This window comes from Podarcis muralis, chromosome 10 (genome assembly GCF_964188315.1).
Source record: "Podarcis muralis chromosome 10, rPodMur119.hap1.1, whole genome shotgun sequence".
Lineage (NCBI taxonomy): Eukaryota > Metazoa > Chordata > Lepidosauria > Squamata > Lacertidae > Podarcis > Podarcis muralis.
In genome coordinates this window covers 51729133-51750382 of record NC_135664.1, presented here as the reverse complement: position 1 = coordinate 51750382, position 21250 = coordinate 51729133, and the positions used below count along the sequence as shown (strand labels likewise).

Here is a 21250-nt window from a genome sequence, read left to right as displayed (position 1 = left end):
TCCTCCCTACTCTCAGCAGCTCTCCCACCTGCAGGGCAGAAAGAGAAGAGGAAGTGAGTCAATTACATAGGAGAGTCCAAAATGCTTTTATTCCTCCTGCCTCTTCTAATGCACTTGTTAAAATTAATGTAAACTAAGTACAGGACCCAGATGCGAGATAGTGTCTTGGAAATGGCACCAAATGCAAAATGGTGACTCAGGAGGTGGAGTTTACGTTTTCTGGAAAACCATATTAAGCAAGTTCAGAGTAAGAATACGATGCAGCAACTCCCACTCTGTGCAATGGGGCCTACTCCCAGGCTGGTGTCTTTAGAATTGCAGCTTTAATCACATTTTATTTTCCTGCTGTGTTTTAAATGGAATGTTGCTCTTCTTGGTTTTGAGCCACTTCGATCCATTGCGAAAAGCAGCCTGGAACTTTTCATAAGCAAAGCCATTGCAAATACATATCTTTAAAGTTTACCTCCCTGTGGCAAATCTGAAAGAGGGCATTCGTCTTGTAGATAATATCCATTAGTCTCTTTGAAGTCATTAAATATGACAGCTTTGTAGGTTTTGATAGGAAATAGCTTGCCTTTTAGCTACGGCAAATAAATAAATGTTGTTAGCATCAGCTACGTATTTGTGGAGCATTTACTGATGGGAAGGCCGTCAGCCGCTCTTGGGTTCCAATAGCATCTTGGTGCATTTCTGAATCAATTTCATGCATGACCTTCTTTATCAAAAGGGTCAGAGCCTAGCTTTCGCTCTTGGAAGAAAGACGATCATTGCTGTGTCTCTAATTTACTTATAGGCAGGCACCGCTGGAAAAATGGGGTGGGGGGAGAGAAAGAGTGAGGGAGATCAAACGCAGCAAATGTTTTTTGCTTTTCCATGTTTTTAAAGAAAGAACAGCACATGTTTTGATAAAGTGAAGAAACTGTCAAAAAATGGTGCGGAAAACAAGGAGAGTGTTACCGATTTCCCCCTCCCCATTTTCCTTCAGTAAGGGGGCAACAGGAATTTATTATTTGGATTTGGGTTTTCTTTCTGCTAGTATATCAAGAGTTCGATCACCTTCTGGAAGAACAGTCGCCCATTGAATCCTACGTGGAATGGCTGGATTCCATGGTGGACAGATGCGTCGTAAAGGTCAGTAGGAAAAAAGAATGAACACTCAGAGTGTGGAGCTCTGTGTCCAGCCATTTCCTTTCTAAAGACAAAGCTGCAGCACATGTTTAGCTAGGAGAACACTTAACCATGTATCCTTGTTCAGACGACATGCTCAGCCAGGCCTTAGCTTAGGTTGGTGCAGCAGTGAAAATGACCAGGGAGATGCAAAGCAGCTGTGAGCTCCTCTGTGACAGCTTGCATATGCACACATTCTCACTAAGCCATAGTTTGGCTTATCTTCTTGTTCATATCAGGTCTCTTATTATGTCTCATTGTACTGGTGGGCCAGAAAAGTAGCTCATGTGGGTGGCCTTGACTCTGAAAAGGCTAACAATAAAAAGTATTTACTAGTTGCTGGCTGTCAAGTGTTGATTTTTAGTTATTCTGCTAGCATGAAGCCCACGAAACAGCTGGAATGTAGCTACGGCTGTTGCATATATCTCTGTGCACATGCTAATTTTTGACCCTTTGCTTCCAGGCCTGGCAAATATGGCAGCTTCCCCTTTCCTTGATGCAAGGTGTCCTGGTTGTTTGGCATGCAAATAGGTCTGAGATGAGCATGACAATTGGTGTAATGATTGTTGGTGTCACGGTGGCACTTCTGATACCCCCAACGCAGGGGAAAGCAGAGGGAAGGGGCACTTGTGGTGCTCTCCTCCCCTGGATGAAAGATTGGAGGTCCCCCAAAGACAGGTTCTCTGTTCCCTCTCTGCTTTATGTTAGCATCTCTCCCACCCACACCAGTGAAAGAATTCAAAAGGAGAAGGTAGACTTGCAGACTTTTATTTTTTTTTAAAAAAATCTGCTTTATAACTATTCATATGAAATTACAATTGGACGTAGCTATCTAAGAAAGAAGATAGAAGAACACATGCAATGTTGTCCTTGGCTGGCCGTAAGTAAGTACAGTGAAGACGCATCTGATCTGAATCACATCCATTTCTTTTTATTGGCAGGTAGCTGCTAAGAGACAAGGCTCTTTGAAGAAAGTTGCTCAGCAATTCCTCTTGATGTGGTCTTGTTTTGGCACCAGGGTTATTCGGGACATGACGTTGCACAGTGCTCCCAGCTTCGGTACTTTCTCTTCCTATCCACAGTAAAAATATTTTTAGAGAACAATTTAAAAATAATAATAAAAACAGGAAGTGGAATTAAGATTTTCAAAATATGCAATCTAGCTGTTTTGTTTTCCAGAGCAAAAAGCTATTTTTTCCACCTTCATAAGGATCACCAATTACCAAAATTTGGTCTGATATCAAAACTGCTGCCGCTCAAATGGTTACCTGATTTGCTCATAGAACCCTAAGATTTAGACTACCATTGAATAGTGCCCCATACCCAATTTCTTTCTGCATTGCCACGCACAGCCTGACGAGTCAGCAAGCTTCAAACCACTGCCCATTCAGTTCTACTCGAAAGAAGAGACAGAGGACGAAAATGGCAATAAATGTCTAGTTCCTAGAGTTTCCATCTTTTTCCTCACCCTTTCTTTTTCTGGTAGTCGGTTGCAAAAAATGGCTTAGTGAGGCTAAAAGTAGATGTTTAACTGCTGTCAAAAGAACACAAGATGAGACCTGCTGGATCAAGCCAGTGTCCTCTTCTCACAGAAGGAACATAACACTCTGCAAATCTGGAGAGGTAGCTCTCTAGTAGCAACTATAGTTACCCTTGCAGTTCAACTGAGTGGGGAAGGAAGCAGATGGGAGAAACCAAAGCAAAGCAAAACAAAATTCCACTTCCTCTAGTCTGATCCGAATTATGTTTGGGCTTCCCTTTCATAAAGTGACCAGTAGAAGGACTACATAGGACCAATGAGTTTCTAAATGCCACGAGGATTCCATTAACTGTTTTATGCTCATGCTGTTTTGTCATCAGGATCTTTTCACCTTATTCACCTGATGTTTGATGACTACGTATTGTACCTGTTAGAATCACTCCATTGCCAGGAAAGAGCCAATGAGCTCATGAGGGCAATGAAAGGAGAAGGAGGAACAGGTAAGCTTCTTCATTTGCGCTTAAGAACATAAGAGGAACTTGCTGAATGCTGCTGCCATTGGCCCCTCTAGTTCTGTATCCTGTTCTCCCAGTAGCCAACCAGATTCCTGTGGGAAGCCTGCAAGCAGGGCACTCTGCACACCTGCAGTTACCTGCAACTTTTATTCAGAGGCATGCTGCCTCTGATGGAGGAGGTAAAGAAAAGTCATCAAGGCTAGTAGCCATTGAAAGCCTTGTCCTCCATGAATTTGTCCAGTCTTTTTTTTAAGCCACCCAAATTGGTGGCCATCCCTGCCTCCTGTGGGAGTGCGTTCCATAGTTTATGCGCTGCATGAAGAAGTACTTCCTTTTATCTGTCCTGGATCCTCCATTATTCAACTTTGTTGGCTGTCTACAAGTTCTAGAGTTAGGAGAGAGGGAGAGAAACTTTTCCCTTTCCACTATCTCCATGCCAAGCATAATTTTCTTTAACCTAAAAAGTCCCAAATTCTCAACCTTTACTCACAAGTGAGTCGCTCCATCTCCTTTAACCTTTTAGGCTGCCCTATTCTGAACCTTCTCCAAATCTACTATACCCTTTTTGAGGTGGGGCGACTTGCATCACTATTAAGCACAAAGATAAACTAAGTGGTCCATTGGGGAAGGGCTGTAAGTCATTGGCAGAACATGTGTTTTGAATGTAGAAGGTCTCATGGTAGGGCTGGGAGTGTCTCCAGCCTGAAACATGGGGGCGGAGGCTGTTACCAGTCAGTGTCCACAATCCTGAGTGGGACAAATGATCTGACTCAGTAGAAGGAAAGCTTTCTATGTTCCTAAATGCATCTCCTCACCACTATTCTGGTGGGATGAGGGAAGCCACAACTAGGAAACCTACTTTCATTTGTGATGCACATGCCCCAGAGTTATTCTTCATTCATACCACCTACTTCTTTTTAAAAATTGCAGTGTTGTAGTAGAAAAACTACAATAGTAGTCATTGGTGTCAGATCTTACAATATACAGTATTCAGTGCTTGGCAAGGTGGGCCATACCTTTGAACCCAACAATAGTGGATCCTGAGTAAAGCCCTACTATTAGTAGCACAAGTAGTAGTAGTAGTAGTAGTACCATGTAGTACTAGTAGTAGTATGATTGAATTTTGAAGTCCATTGTCAAGGTACTCAGAGCTTTAGATTTTCTCTCTGTAAAGAGAAGCGCAGCTGTTCGGGAAGGCCATAATCCTAAATGTATGTGGACAGGCCATGCTTGGTCTGTGATCAGACACTCCACATGGGCTTTGAGGAAATTTTCTTTTATTATGACTTCACAGGTTCTTGGGCTGATCTCTGGGGCAAACTAAGGGTCTTCTTTAGACTCCGCTGGAAGAAGAATAGTAATCTAGACATTGTTATTGAAGTTTAACATCCTTTTTACAGAAAGGAAATAAAAAAGGAAAGGCGGTGTGGTATTTCAGCATCTGTTTCTTCCCACCCACCCCCCACTTCTTTGCAGTGGAAGTACGAGAAGAGATAATACTGGCAGAACCAGTTCCTCCGAGTCCTTCCCCAGTGCCTTTCTCTCCAGCTAAATCTGCCACCTCAGTGGACGTCCCATCTGCACCCTCGCCTGTAAGCAACCAGTCTCCGGAGTATGTTGGCATAGCAACGACAACAGGTTGGTAAGGCTGAAGGTGTCTGATTGGTAGTTCACTTTTCAGGGGGGGAAAGTAACCTTCAAAACCTGAAAAGGCGTGGTTATGTGTTTGCTGCTCATTCACAGCAAATGAAGAAGATGGATCTTTCTTAGGACGTCCAATCAGGACAGGGCAATGCTCAAATTACAGGAGGGACAGGGGGAACTACATTATTTTTGGGGGGTGCCCTTAGCTACTGTCTTTGAAGGCCATGCGATGGGGGCATGATTTTGACTCAAGTCTCCCCCGTCATCATTTGAGTTCTGGAATCCCATCAGAGGGGGAGCGTGTCTGGGAGGCTAGCTGAAACGGAAAAATGGCAGGCAAGGAAAGCATTAAGCACCCCTTCTCCACACCACTTCTTTGGTCCCCTCCACAACTTGCTTTTTATTTGAAAAGCAGCTGCAGGAGTTCTGTTGCTGCACCTTTGGAATCTTCTCTTTCTGACCTTCAGCCCTTTATCTGTGCAATAGATCAATCATATAGAACAACTTTGCAGGGCTCTTGTACCTCTTGTAGGGAAGGCCCACATCACGGTGGTGGAGCATGCGCTTTGTGTTTCATAAAGTCCCATATGCAATCACTCCTGGCATCACCACTTAATGGGTAGCAGCACTGAGAAAGTCTTCTGCCCAGAGCAGGCTTCCTCAGCCTCGGCCCTCCAGATGTTTTGAGACTACAATTCCCATCATCCCTGACCACTTGTCCTGCCGGCTAGGGATCATGGGAGTTGTAGACCAAAAACATCTGGAGGGCCGAGGTTGAAGAAGCCTGGCCCAGGGATTTGCCAATGCCGATTAGTTGGACCATTGATCTGACTGAGTCTGAGAGAGCTTCATCATGGAAAAGAAATGGGCTGCATAACACCATACATTTCAAGCACATGACTTCTTCAAAGAATCCTGTAATCAGCCCCCTCATAGAGCTGCAATTTTCAGTACCTGTAACAAACTTAAAATCCCCAGGGTTCTTTAGGGGAAGGCATGTGGTTTAATTGTTTGACATATACACAGCCTTGCTGAAAGAACATATATGAATCACTCTAAATGCATGCGAGTATTATATAACTGTCAGCGTTATTAAGATTGGTTCCGGTAAATTTAAAACTGAATACCTTTGTATAACTCGGAAGCTAATCAGATTTTATTCCTAACAGATTGCTATCCCCTTCTTTCAGCTTCCATTAAGACACTGCTGCTTATTGGTAGCATTAACTATACATGTTAACTCTAAAGCCCGGCAAAGTACAATTTCTGTAGACAATCAGTGACACACACAAAAAGGCAATTAAATCCTCTAGTTTTACATGACAGCACACTCCCTAAAGGCAAGCCATCGCCAAATTGCTCCGTTGTAAAACATCTGGCAAGACCCAGCAACCTTTCCCCCTAAATCTTTTTGTTGAACTTCTGCATTCTGAAAAGGGATAATTAGGCCTTAATTCTTTTTTAAATTACAAAGCCTCGATTAATGATTGCTCAGACAACATCAATTCTGGAACAAAAGCAATGGCTATATGGTGTTCTCTCGCCCTGCTTTCTAAAGTCCTGGGATTACTCATTTGCCAGGTTCATTGTCCTTTGATGGGCCTAAACCCCTTTATAGAAATCATAAAACTTCACCAATGGATAACTAATAATTTTGCTGCCTACTTATCAGTGTGTCTTCTTGCAGTAGGCAGAATTGGGCTCAATATACATTACAGGTTGTGATCCTAGAAGCACACCTGGAAGTAAGTTCTACTAAAATCATTTCTAGATAAAGGTCATTTCTTATAAAGGTGCTTAAGATTTGTATGTCAGTCACGAAGTGAAATCACTCCTCAAAAGGCATAGGGGGAGATGTTCAATTCAGTCCATATTTTAAAGGCAAATCTACCTATTTTGCACTTTCTGAAACAATGCATGAACCAAAACCTTCCACCTTTTGAAATTTGCACCTTTCTGAATTTTGAAGTGCAGTTATCCAGCCAAGTAATGTGTACAAAAATGCATATACCAGCACAAACTGTGCATATTAGTGAAAATTATATACACAAGCGCATTCCATTAGGGAAAATTGCTTTGCACGAATGTCTACACTATGGGAAATGGCAAACGAAACAAAAAAGTGTGATTAAGATAAATTCACACTAAAATGCTGATGAATTTTCAAAATTAGAAAAATGTGCAACTGGGAGAAACAGGAATTTGTATATTCAGCCACCCCTACTCATGAGGGGCAACAGGTAATTGGCTCCATCTCCTAAGGCACTAACAGGGACGCGGGTGGCGCTGTGGGTAAAAGCCTCAGCGCCTAGGGCTTGCCGATCGAAAGGTCGGCGGTTCGAATCCCCGCGGCGGGGTGCGCTCCCGTTGCTCGGTCCCAGCTCCTGCCAACCTAGCAGTTCGAAAGCACTCCCGGGTGCAAGTAGATAAATAGGGACCGCTTACTGGCGGGAAGGTAAACGGTGTTTCAGTGTGCGGCTCTGGCTCGCCAGAGCAGCGGTGTCACGCTGGCCACGTGACCCGGAAGTGTCTCTGGACAGCGCTGGCCCCCGGCCTCTTGAGTGAGATGGGCGCACAACCCTAGAGTCTGTCAAGACTGGCCTGTACGGGCAGGGGTACCTTTACCTTTACCTAAGGCACTGCTTTGTGTCTGGTTGCATACTGGCTTGCACCAAGATCCCAGTTAGTTGACCCACACACCTGGCATCTGCCACATCTGTAATGCTTGCATATTTTAGTGGAGGTTCACAAAATACATGAATGCTAACTGGATCTTTCTATTTTACGCAGGGGCCATGCAGTCTTATACATGGTCTCTCACATACACTGTAACAACAGCTGCTGGGTCACCTGCTGAAAACTCTCAACAACTGCCTTGTATGAGAAACCCTCATGTGCCTCCTTCATCCGTTACACACAGAATACCTGTTTATCCACACAGAGAAGAACACGGGTAGGTCGCTTAGCATCATGTTCATCCGCTGCATTTTTCAGCACAGCCAGTGAATAGAGTAATTGAACAGCCATGCTTGAATTCCCAGGTTTGTTTCCTGGTGCAGCAGATACAAATATGTATTGGGGGGGGGGGGGGGGCAGAGAGAAAGCTATCTCTTTTGAAAACAGTAATATCTGTATTATCAGATATACCGAATGCTCACCCTAAATTAGACTGTATGTCTAAAGGGACAGATTTGTTGCATGTCTGTGTGTATTGTAGAGGGCCTCATCAATATTATTATTATCATCATCATCAATAATCACTTTCTGATACGTCATTGCTCATGTCAAAGTTCCATCTATTCCAGTATCTTGTTTTCTACAGTAGCCAAATACCTACATGAAGCCTATAAGCAGGAGATGAAGGCAATAGCCCCCTCCTGCTGCTGAAACCTTGCAAATAGTATGCAAGCACAGAAGAACTTGCTGGTAGATTGTGCCCCTTTTCCATTAGTGGATGGGGTAGTGATTTGTGCCCCACCTAAGGTACGACTGGGGCCTCCAGTTGTGGTTGGACTACAGTCGCCATCATCCCTGACCATTGGCTGTTCTGGTGGTGAGGCGCCTGATGAGAGTTCAAATCCAACAACATATTGAGGGCCAAAGGTTCCTCAGCCTTAAGCTAAGGAATAAAAATGTCCTAAGGGCATTTGCTTCCAGGTTTCAGCCATGTTGTAAGGAGTACCATGAGTATTTGCAGGACCAGGCCCTGAGCGCAGTGAGGAGTTGCAGAACCAGGCCCTTGCTGTGTTTGTCTTGGGGGAGTCGGGTATGGCCTGGCAGGTGTGGCCAGATCAGGAGATGTGCAGTATCTGGAGGAGCATTTTCCCCTGGTTCTTTGCCACAGCAACGTGGTTTATACCCTGCTGTTGCCAGTTCCTGCTTTCGCTCCTGATCTGCTCCAGTTCCTGATCCTGCTTAAACGCTCCTGTCCTTCCTCCAGTTCCTTCTCCTTTTCCATTTTCTTTTCCTGCGTTCCAGCCTCATCGAGTTTCCGTCCTCCATTGAACTGCTGCTATTGTTACCATCTGTACCTTGGTCCCAGCATGTCATATCTGGACTGCTGCCACTTACAACCCGGACCGTGACACATGTGGTGCTGAAGCTGGCAAAGCCCTAGTCCTAGTGGAGTAAAAGTGATAGTAATGGATATGTTTTGAACACGGAGAAGAAAAATATAAAAGATGGTTAAGAGAAAAGGAAGGGAGGAAATACCTCAAACACAAAACAACTATAAGGCTACACTATGCTCTGGTGTGAAAATGCAGTGCAGGTATCTTGCAGCCAACCCTAACCATGTCTATTCATGGCAGTAAGAACGACTAAATTCAATAAGACTTACTTCCAGGTCAGTGTGGTTAGGATTACAGCCTTTGTAGCACATGAGGCTTTTTAAAATATAATGCTAAGGATCTTCTGTTTCTTTTTAGGTACACAGGGAGCTATAACTACGGCAACTATGGAAACCAGCACCCCCACCCAATGCAGAGCCAGTATCCATCCCTTCCCCACGACACCACTATTTCCGCACCCCTCCATTACTCTGCTTATCACAGAAGCTCTTCGCAGGTCAGTTCCGTGGTCCGAGTGCTGATCCTTTCATTATTGCTTAGGATTTCACAAACAACTCAAATAGACCGAGATTCAATATGACGGCTTTTATTTTTTTACAGGGGAGACAGTAAAGAATTCCCCATTTTTATTTATTTGAGCTTTTCTATCCCGCTTTCAAAAGCAGGAATTCCCAAGACAGCTTACGACTTTAGCGTTTCTACATTTCCAAATCAGTTACTCTCTTTTTGTTGAGATAAAACATCACGTTCAGTTCAATAGGGCATGCGCAAGAGATCCTTCCCTCAGATTGTGTACCCTTCATGCTCTGCTCCCATCTGTAAGTAGGCATGGAGAAGAATTTTGTCTGTTTTGCCTGCATTTTTAGGAACGTAAGTAAACCCATGCTAGATCCCCTGCCAAAGGTCCATCTAGTCCTTCATCCTGTTCTCAAGGTGCCAGTTGGAAGCATTTGGGCAAGACCTGAGCACAGCAGTGCTCTTTCCACTTGTGATTCCCAGCACTTGATATTCAGAAGCATCACTGCCCCCATCAGTGGAGGGAGAATTTTTAAGTGAACCAATCTAATTCACACCACCTGGACTCATAAGCAAGCAAGCAAAGGAGGTGGGGCATGACAACATCAGGGCCTGCTCCACACAGATTATGTCTTCCTCACCAAAGGGCCAACCTTGTTTTATTTTAGTACTTTAATGTTGTAAAATGCCTTGGGAGAAAGGCAGTATATAAATGCAACAAATATGTCTTGTTAAGACTGCTGTTAAATGCACCCAGGAGGAGATCCAGGTAGCGGTCCTGACACACAGGACAAAAAGATCCAGTGAAGCTGAAAAGGCTGTACTATATGTAACCCACATACACATCAATCCATAAGGATAGAAAAGAGGAAGGAGGCTAAACATTGAGATCCTGGGCAATGAGAGAGACCATCTTACCTGTGAATCCTAAAAGACCCACTGCTCAGGATGCTGAGAAACTGTTGTGAAGGAGTTTTTGTTGGGGATCTAGATTTAATTTTGCAGGTGTTTAATTTTTGCACTTACTGATATTATGTTTTTTTATCTTTATAAGGTAAAGGTAAAGGTACCCCTGCCCGTACGGGCCAGTCTTGACAGACTCTAGGGTTGTGCGCCCATCTCACTTAAGAGGCCGGGGGCCAGCGCTGTCCGGAGACACTTCCGGGTCACGTGGCCAGCGTGACAAGCTGCATCTGGCGAGCCAGCGCAGCACACGGAACGCCGTTTACCTTCCCGCTAGAAAGCGGTCCCTATTTATCTACTTGCACCCGGAGGTGCTTTCGAACTGCTAGGTTGGCAGGCGCTGGGACCGAGCAACGGGAGCGCACCCCGCCACGGGGATTCGAACCGCCGACCTTTTGATCGGCAAGCCCTAGGCACTGAGGCTTTAACCCACAGCGCCACCCGCGTCCCTTTTATCTTTATAGCTAGGCCTAATAATGAATTATGTGGAGTTGTGTAATCTCATTGCATGTTTCATGTATTGTTTATGGCTGCTTAAATTTTGTATTATTTTTGTAAGTCTTCTGATGTTGTAAACTGCCTTAAACATGGCTTAACTATCTAAAGATAGCAAACATCATCATGATCCAACATCACCCTGAGGTCACCAGCAGAGTTTTCATTGATTTTGATGGATGTGGGTTAGAGTCTATACTATTTTAAAAGCACTTTGAACGCTTTTCAGTGGTTTCAACAAGGGACGAAGAAGCAATAGAGACAGAAATATATTTATATGCATCCATCCATTTAAGATTTATCCTAAGTCTGTCCTGATTTTGCAGACCAATTTTAAATGTAGTTAATAGACCTTTATTCTGAAGGTGGCTGGATGCACGTTATAGCACCACAACAAGACCAAGATGTTGAGAGTACATGTTGATGTACATTACAAGGGCAATAGCACGCTTTCCAAAGTATGAGTAAAATCAGCATAAAGTTAGAGCCGCATTCAGAAGGAAAATATTTTGCCGTTTGAACAGAGACACCTTTCACCTCTTTGCATAATCAGCCGGCAAGCTGAAGGACAAGAATAAAGGGATTATTATTCAGCCTGAAACTGAAGGAACTCAGGCTTCATTGGGTGGAGGAGACACTTAAAATAGTATTTTCTGAAATAATAACGGAAAGAAACAGAGCTAATTTTAATTTGGGGCGTAGGGGGAGAAAGAGCCTTAACAATAATCGGCTTAAAGTCACCCCAACTTAAAGGGGTTAGTGTTTCTTGTCAGGTCTCAACAGCGTGGTGGTGGCAAGAGAGTTGACCCAGAAAATGGTAATTTCCTGTGAAGGGCTCTCCAACAAATGTCGCCTTTATATCTGGCAAAGATCACTAGGCCCCAGTGTTTTGAGATCAGCATGCTTAAGCACTCTTCATTAAACCGGATGCAAAGTGTGAAAGGTGATTCAGGCAGCATGGGCCGGCATCCGCGCAGATGGCGAAGCTTTGGACACTCCAACAAGGCTGAATAGATGCTTCATTGGTAGAGCTAATAGTCAGGCAGGGGCCAAGGCGGACTTTAAAAATATTGTCTCTCAATGGTCTCTTCACTGGAAGGAAAAAGAAGTCACTGACTCATTTGCAATTAGTTGACCCACCATTACAAATCTTTCCATGTTGGGGATTCAGCCGTCACAGATTTTATTGTAAAAATAGTCGATATTTGGGAGTCCGTATTATTTTTGAGCAATTATTCTTTTTTATATTCATGACACATTCATAAACACAGCTGCATCTGGGGGTATTTGGCCACACAGAGAAGCAACACACTGTATTCCTGTCATGCCCCCCCCCCTGTTTTTGCAGTCATTTATTAGCCCTTCCTTTCTGGTCAGGCATGCTCACATTGGAATGTTAATGAAAAGTGGAAAGGCAGATCAGCACGCCACACCAACAACGCATTAGGAAGTCTGTTCTTCTCTGTGCCAAATGGCACTGCCAACGAGACGAATGAAATGTGGCCCATGGCTAGCCTAGGGCTTCATAGACTTAGGCTGCAGTCCTAACCATATCTGCTCAGGAGTAAGTCCTATGGAACTCAGTGAGACTACTCCCGGGTAAGTGAGTTTAGGATTGCTCTGAACTTGATGGGTCTTATGGGTAAATGGGGTTAGAACTGCATCTTAGACTGGAGCCATGTCTGAAACTGTGGTGCCAGGCGTCCTGCCTGCCAGAGGGCTGAGCACACTCCCATCTGATGAGCTCAGGAGTAGATTTGTGGTTCTTGCCTATGAGCATCTCTATAGATGTCTTGCCTTCGATGCTTTACAACCAGACCCAGACTCTTCCCTATTCGGTGGTTCTCGCTCGTGCAATTCCAATTGTGTGATCACAGAGAGTGTGGGCATGCGCCTTGCCTTTATTCCTGTAACCTTTCACATGTTCAAACTGAATTCCTTCAGAGGGGAGCCTGACCTGCTCATTCTGGCTTCCTGTGCAATTTGAAACCCTGTACCATCGGGGGTTCTAAATCGCATGGGGAGCCAGCACAGGTTAAGTAGAGATTTATTGTATATTAATCTATTATTAAAGAGATTTATTGTATATTAATCTATTATTATTAGTTAAAAATGCATTAGGCTAGCTTTGTTGTACCTGATTTTTGTTAGTGCAGGGGCTGTTGGTTGACAATAATCAGCTACACTACAGCTAAACATCAGGAAGAACTTTCTGACCGTAAAAGCTGTTTGACAGTGGAATGGTCTCCCTCGCGAGGTGGTGGACTCTCCTCCCTTGGAGGTTTTGAAGCAGAGGCTGGATGGCCATCTGTCGTGGATGCTTTAGCTGAGATTTCTGCATTTCAGGGAGGTTGGACTAGATGACCCTCGTAGTCCCTTCCAACTCTACAATTCTATTATGCTACTATGTTATGCTACTATATTATGCTACTATGCTACATGAAAATGGACACTGTGCTGACAAAATCTGTGATATCCCTCTTTGAGGCTTGTCATTAAAAGGGCTTGCATTTTCTTTTCCTCCAAAAAGTGTGCGTGCCTAACATTTTTACAATGTCATTTCATCTAGTACCCCTTCAACAGCCCATCGTCCCGGATGGAGCCGTGCTTGATGGGCAGCACCCCAAGACTGCATCCAACCCCAGTGACTGCTCGCTGGCCGGAAGTGCCCTCCGCAAATGCTTGCTACACAAGCCCACCCATGCACTCCACGAGATACGGAAATTCCAGTGACATCTACACGCCGTTGACCACACGGAGGAATTCCGAATATGAGCACATGCAACACTTTCCTGGCTTTGCCTATATCAATGGGGAAGCCACCACAGGATGGGCAAAATGAAAATGACTTGGTAAATAGTATCAGCCTTACATATTTAATAAAGACAGACACACAAAAACTTTTCAATGCCTGGCTTGTAGGTTAACAGAACTCCTACATGGGCCTTTTTAATGGCTATGAAGATTGAAAAGATCCTGGACACGAAAGTATAAGTAAAGTAGAAAGGTAAAGGACCCCCTGGATTGTTAAGTCCAGTCAAATTCAACTATGAGGTGCGGCACTCATCTCCGCTTTCAGGCCGAGGAAGCCAGCGTTTGTCCACAGAGAGCTTTCCAGGTCATGTGGCCAGCATGACTAAACCGCTTCTGGTGCATGGAATCGCTGTTTACCTTCCCACCGCAGTGGTACCTATTTATCTACTCGTGCTAGTATGCTTTCTGTTATGTGCTAAGCTTGGATCCTAGAACAATTGGCAGGTAGGGGTTCCTGGTTCTGGCTCTTGTTCCGGGGCTGCTGGCTGTTCCGGGGCTGTTGGGTCGGGTGCTGCTGATCCACTCGGTCGTGGCTCTGGTTCCTGTGGCTGCTTGGCCTCGGGGGTCACCTCTGGACTTCCTAGTTCTGCCTCCCTTATCCGCTCCTCCTGCTCTATAGGCCTCACCCCTCTGCTGTCCCCTTGGGATTCCTCTGTCCAGCCGTCTTCGCGGTTTCCCCCCAGGAATCATCGCCGTAGTTGATCGCAGTGGTGGCGCCCGGCTTGCCCCCCATCATCATCGCCAGTGAAATATACTCGTGAGTCCTGCAGTGATTTCATGCTCTTTATTGCAGCTTGTAAAACAGTGATTCAATTTCCCCCAAAACCTCAGGCTTTTATGTACAGTACATTATTTACACAATGAGACCCAACTGATTGGCTTACAGGAGAAGACCGATCAGGCTCCAGGAGGACGTTAATCAGCCTATTAGGCTGGTAGGATCGTAGAATGCAACAACTGATTGGCCTGCAGGAGAAGACCAATCAGGCTCCAGGAGGGAAGCAGAATCAGCCAATCAGACAGGACTCATTGTGTAAATAATGTACATAAAAGCCTGAGGTTTTGGGGGAAATTCAATCACTGTTTTACAAGCTGCAATAAAGAGCATGAAATCACTGCAGGACTCTGAATATATTTCATTTTTGAACTGCTAAGTTGGCAGGAGCTGGGACAAAGCAATGGGTGCTCACACTGTCGTGCAGATTCAAACTGCCGATCTTCCAATCAGCAAGCCCAAGAGGCTCAGTGGTTTAGATCACAGTGCGACCCGCATCCCTCTATGGAGTACAAATGGGGTAGTATGGTGGGTTACTCCAACCAAGCAAGATTTTACTGCTGCTGTAAAGCATGGTGTTTTCTACAGGTGTCATGCAATTGGCCTAAATTAGTTACAGCCTCACTAACCATTGAAAGTTGCTGTATCTGAACTGAGTTCCTGCTCCATAAACATAGCTGTTGCAATTTGCCAGCTTCACAAGAGCCAAAGCTCCTCAGAGAACGCCAGAGGTGTAACGGACTTGAAAACGATCCAATCTAACTCTCAGAAATAAATCTACAAACTCCTCCGCTCATTAACCCACATCTGCCCCAAATTACGATAAATCTTCCTCCCATTTTCCTGCCTGTGAGCCCCAATTTATAGTCGCAGCTGTATGGAGTCTGCATTTCTATAATCTCACCACAGGAGTTCAGAAATGGATATTGAGTGGAGAAATAGGTATCCTGGGGAAAATTCATTGATTGTAAAAAGAAGTTTCTAGCCTTTGAGAAATGGGCAGGCCTGGGAGTGTTGGAGAAATTACAGTGAGATCTCAGAGGTAGGAGAAGTGGATTTCCCAAGGCCAGAAATGAACACTTCAGTGCCTTGTACATCACACTGGGTAGTTGCAACCTGGCCTCAGCTATTAATTCACTAAGGTGCACGGTAGGCTTGACTGCAGCAAGCCCATGCCTTAGTACTGAGTCATTGCCAATTTACCGCAAACCCAGAGTCGGTCACGACTGGAACTAATGGTGAGGGGTCCCTTTAGGCATGTCCAAAGTCGTTTCAGGGGCCCAATGCAGCCCGCTGGTCGGTTTAATCCGACCCCAGTTTATTTCCTGGGTGGAAATCCTAAAAAAAGCTCAACAACTCTAGGAAAAGGTCAACAACTTTGGTTGGCCCTTTGGTCGGCCCTCACGCATGTTCACTTAATCAAATCTGGCCCTCTTTGAAAAAAGTTTGGACACTCCTGCGAGAGAGGTAGTTGAGGAATTAAATGCAGCATAGGTGTGTGGGAGAGGGGTGTTTATATTCTGCTCCCACCCATCGTTCCCCACCTACCCTGCAAAACTCTTCCCTGTTGTTTTCCTTCCAGGGAGTGCTAAGGCTGGAAATAAGCCCCATTAGGAGAAAAACATCTGTGGAGAAGTCCAGGATGTTGCACAGATGACAGAAAGGTGCAGCATGTCCCTATGCTGTGCTTTAAGCCCCCTTCCTTGGCTTTATAGGTCTTTGGCTGTGCCTGGTACTAGGCCACCCACTCTCTCTCCACCAACCTATCTCAGACAGCGGTGATATTAGCCTGCCTTTCCAAGCCTTGTAAGGACTACGGATAATATGGGAAGTGTCTGAGCGCTTGATGTACAATATATACTTGCTAAATATTAGTAGCCTCAGAACAAATTATGCAAATTGAGAAACTATATGCAAATACAATTAATTTGCATAAGGGACTCAGATTGAACAGTGTTTTGTTTTCTTTGCACAGGTTTTGGTATTATTGTTATTATTATTATTAGTGCAGCATACACACAGCCCTAATTATTGTGCCCCCTCCCAAGCAGAGTGCAAGTACAGAAAGCAAGATGTGTGCTACAGAGGGGTCCTGGTATGTTCAAAGAACGAAGCAAACCAAATAGAGCCAAGCTGTGATGTGAAGGGGAATGCAAGCCATGCCCTGCACCGCTAGCCAATGTGACCTGGTTCATTCAAACACCTCAAAGCAGCTTTCTGAGCAGCAAGGAGATATCCCACTTAAGCACTCTTTGGCAGTCTTTTGATTTAGTCGCGTCCTAAGTGCGCCATGTTTTAGTCCACCATTCTAATCTTATTCACAAATTTTACATGGTCTTTAAGGAAATGTGCTGGGGTGAGAAATCCAGTCCATACTTTTAACTAATGGCAGATGGATCCAAATTATTGCCTCCATTCTTTAACTTACCGGTATAGCTCCTTAAAGATGCTTTGTTGGGCTTCTTCTGTTGTCCTCGGATTCCTCTTTGAGTAAAACGGCATGTGGCAGTGCTCCAGTTTACATGTAACTTTGTATCCATGACACATCTTTCTATTGATCAAATAAATGTTAGTTTGCAAAGTGGAAGACATAGAGTACTGGGTGAATTGCTGACTTGTCGGTCGTGTTTCTGTGCTGTGTTATCACCATAAAGGTAATGGGCCCATAATGACAAGGAACGCCTTGCCACCTTGCGTGTGTCAAGAGCTCATTGGTACCAACATACCTTCCCCCCAGTTGTCAGTTCCACAATTCCAGTAGGCAAGTAGCATTGGCCAAGCGGCTCACTCCAAGGTGAGGTCCTTCCACACATTCACATCCTTGGGAATATCCCAGAGATTGAGCTTCTCTAAGTCCCCACACACATCTCTATTCCTGCCTTCCCTAGGAGTTGTCTGTGAACCGCTCTAGGGGAGAGTAAGATGCTGGAACTTTGGAAGGGTCTCGTGGACTGAACATCTTGGTCTAGATGCACCCAGCAGGGTAGCAGCTGGGAAGAGGGAAAGCCTATACAAGCTCCTTTGGGGCACACTTCTCTGTGTGGGGGGGACAAGTATTTTTGCAGCCAGCCTAATGACACACAGGAAACCTCATGATCAGTATTGTCAAACTGCACAAATGTGTGAGAGTTGCAATGCAACACATACACACCTAAACAAATCCTCTACTTACCTACAGCTTAAAATGAACTTCATTCCCAGCTTTCTTGCCAGGACAATTCCATACATTTGTACAGAACTCAAAGTTGTGCCTTTGAACCTATGCTGTGTTATGTATGTGTGTGCGGGAAATTATTGTATTTTGGGGGGGGGGGCTCCCGTTGGTATTTTTTGTCAGATTCATAGCTCTTTGTCAAATTTTTTTTGTTTGTTTGTAGAAAATTATTAACATAGGGGTTTTTTGCTTCTGTATTATATATATAAAAAAGAAAAAGCAGCAAGCAATTATGGTGGACTTATTACCCTATGGGTAAGATATAATTACATGGAAATATGACATCAGGCATTTTAATAATTGTTTTGTAAATAAAATATTTGATAGCACTCGACAGTGGTGATAACCGTGTTTATGGTTAAAATGGAAATGTGTTATTTGTTACCCAAGGTATATGAAGGATTTTCACACTTAAATAATAAAAACAATCCCCCAAAAATGAAATCAAGGTTCTAAGCTTGATTAATAGGAGAAAGTTTGAGTTGCAAGCTGGTGATGTGTGAGGTGGTTTCCACAATGTAGACCAATTCCCAAATTGTGTTCCAGGGGACAGCAGGTAAACTGATTTGCAAAAATTGCCCTAAATTAGGCTTGGATCTTAGATAATTTAAGGACTTGAGATTTATAGGGGGGAAATGGTGGTATCCAACTAAGATGTATCATTAGTGCAAAGATTAATGCCCAAAGGAACTTTCCCCTGCACTCTCACTAATTATGAAGAGTTGAGGTGACCCCCAGGAACAGATTTAGGGGACACATGGATAGGGAAAAGAGAGAGGGAAGTTTCACTGCACAAGTGTAAATCCTTGAGATGACAGGGTGAGTTACTCATGCTATGTTAGATACAACCCATTGTTTCCCATTCTCCTTTCACCTCAAGCTCTCTCTGTCCCTCATCCCACCCCTCGTCTCCAGGGTTTCCCCCCCAAGCAATCAGAGACTGAGTCTGCACATTGACACCAATCTCTCCTCTGTCCTTTTCATGCTTCTGATTCTAGGAAACAAGGGGGGAGGGGAGCTTTTTGCAGTCGGAGGGGGAGACACCCATGACTTTTCAGCAGCCTGACTCATACCTGCCTCTTGGCCTCCCTCCTCACTTGCTTGATCCTCTGTCTCTGATTCTGGACTTCTCTGGCACAGGCTCTCCCAGCTCACGATGCCCTGTTACCCCTTCAGTTTCTGACACCTCCTCTTCCCCATCTTCTCCCTGTGACAACTTATCATTGTCCCACCACTGCTCTGAGCCTTCTTTCCTTGGTGGTTCCCCAGCTGGTTCCTTCCACCATTCCTCTATATTGCAACCAGTCCCTCAAAGAACTGTGATAAGATGACCCTACTGTTTACTCCCATTCCCACTTGCATCAGGTCTCCAGGCTCTGGAGCATTTGTGGGTGGGTGGTGGGGACAGTCTACCTCTGGCTTTGAACTTATTCTTCTTTGACCAACATGACCCCTGACTTTCCCCAGTTCAGCAATTCCATTATGAACCCCCCCCCCCAAAAAAAAAACTGCTTTCAGAAGCTGAGCTAAAGCTAACTGTTTTTATTTATTTATTGTACAAATTTATAAACTGCTTCACAGCTTAAGGGCATCAAAGCAGTGTTTGCTAAGGGTTGTTGGGAATTGAGACTGTGTTTCAAAATGTGCTTTAAAGCTATAGCCTGTACACAGCTGAATAAGGCTTAGTTCAGCTCAGCACAGCAGCAAAAAGATGGGAGGCTCTAAATTCCACTTTGGGAGCCTGCATGCCATGGTTTTGGCTTAGCAAGATGTGTGAACCAGGCCACTGAATCTAAGGACTAATACCCAAAAAAGTTTGAGGACTTACTTGGATTACTTTTGGGAATTCTGTGAATTGTTTTCCTTCTATCAAATTAGGAGGATTGAGTGGCAAGATTTCCCATGGTCATTCAGAAAGTAAAGTGAATATTTTTCAGTATTCAAATTGTATTCAAAGCCCATACCTTAGCCAGTAGGCTCTTTTATGTTTGATTTTTAAAAATATTGGTATGAGGGGTTATGCTATAAATTAAATTTACTGAGGGACTGTATTGTAGTTAAGGGCAAATGTTGTTTTGATGGCTGTGCTCTACCTCTGCAGCCGCAGGCAGCAATGTTTCCATATATCAGTTGCTGGAAACCACGTGAGGGAAGAGCGCTCTTGTGCTGGGAACCTACTTGCTGGTTTCCTATAGGCATCTGGTTGGCCACTGTGAGAGCAGGCTGCTGGACGAGATGCGGCATTGGCCTGATCGAACAAGGCTCTTGGGTGCTTATGATAAGGCCACTCCAAATCTCACTGAAAGCGGCTAGGAAGGTGCAATATGGGTGCAAAGGTGTGCAACTAGGCAGAGGCACTGCCCACTGCAAAACACTTCTTACGTAGCCTGCAATCCGACATACACTTGCCAGTGTGTAGGTGATATTGAAATCAATGAGGGTTTCCCTCCTTTCTTCTGAAGACACATACAGTGGTACCTCAGGTTAAGTACTTAATTCGTTCCCGAGGTCTGTTCTTAACCTGAAACTGTTCTTAACCTGAAGCACCACTTTAGCTAATGGGGCCTCCTGCTGCTGCCGCGCCGCCGGAGCACGATTTCTGTTCTCATCCTGAAGCACAGTTCTTAACCTGAAGTAATATTTCTGGGTTAACGGAGGCTGTAACCTGAAGCGTATGTAACCTGAAGCATATGTAACCCGAGGTAGCACTGTACAGAACTGCACTAAAGCAATGACAAACCTAGACAGCATCTTAAAAAGCAGAGACATCACCTTGCCGAGTATAGTAAAAGCTATGGTTCTCCCAGTAGTGATGTATGGAAGTGAGAGCTGGACCATAAAGAAGGCTGATTGCCCGAAGAATTGATGCTTTTGAATTATGGTGCTGGAGGAGACTCTTGGGAGTCCCATGGACTGCAAGAAGATCAAACCTCTCCATTCTTAATGAAATCAGCCCTGAGTGCTCACTGGAAGGACAGATCCTGAAGCTGAGGCTCCAATACTTTGGCCACCTCGTGAGAAGAGAAGACTCCCTGGAAAAGACCCTGATGTTGGGAAAGATGGAGGGCACAAGGAGAAGGGGACGAGAGAGGACAAGATGGTTGGACAGTGTTCTCGAAGCTACAAACATGAGTTTGACCAAACTGCGGGAGGTAGTGGAAGACAGGAGTGCCTGGCGTGCTCTGGTCCATGGGGTCACGAAGAGTCGGACGCGACTAAACGACTAAACAACAACAAGAGTTTAAACTGGTCCGCCAACCCTAGAACGACAACGTCAGTCAACCAGACAAGCCTCCCGTAAGAGATTCTTTTGTCAAAGATGACCGCGCCCTAATCAGTAGCTAGCTAAGGAGCCCCACCATGCACTGCGCTCCGCCGGAGGGTTTGCAAAGCTCCTCGGGAAATGTAGTCTTCTCTAAAGAGCCGCCTCGGCGAAGCTCTCCCCGAGGTAAACAGAATCCAGCCAATAGCAAGTGAGCCGCCCGCCCACTCGGTCCTCTGCCAGCCAATCGAGGGGCTAACACTGCTCTCCGCGGGGCGGGGCTTGCTGCTGCTGCTGCTTCTCCCACTGCGCGTGGCGTAATCTGAGGTGAAAGG

At 44.8% G+C, this 21250-nt stretch overlaps 1 protein-coding gene across 3 annotated transcripts in view; it reads left to right on the top strand.

The window, feature by feature from the left end:
• RFX4 (regulatory factor X4) overlaps nucleotides 1-18097 on the top strand; it is a 68206-nt gene extending 50109 nt beyond the window's left edge. For 2 of the 3 annotated variants that reach the window (XM_028746095.2, XM_028746098.2), the window contains exons 12-18: nucleotides 1037-1131; nucleotides 2109-2226; nucleotides 3028-3147; nucleotides 4639-4800; nucleotides 7597-7759; nucleotides 9234-9372; nucleotides 13420-18097. In XM_028746095.2, coding sequence (XP_028601928.2) covers nucleotides 1037-1131; nucleotides 2109-2226; nucleotides 3028-3147; nucleotides 4639-4800; nucleotides 7597-7759; nucleotides 9234-9372; nucleotides 13420-13692 — 1070 coding nt within the window. In that variant the 3' untranslated portion in view covers nucleotides 13693-18097. The remainder of the gene's footprint in view (nucleotides 1-1036; nucleotides 1132-2108; nucleotides 2227-3027; nucleotides 3148-4638; nucleotides 4801-7596; nucleotides 7760-9233; nucleotides 9373-13419) is intronic. The other variant, XM_028746097.2, reaches the window with a different exon arrangement.
• Nucleotides 18098-21250: the final 3153 nt, after the last annotated feature.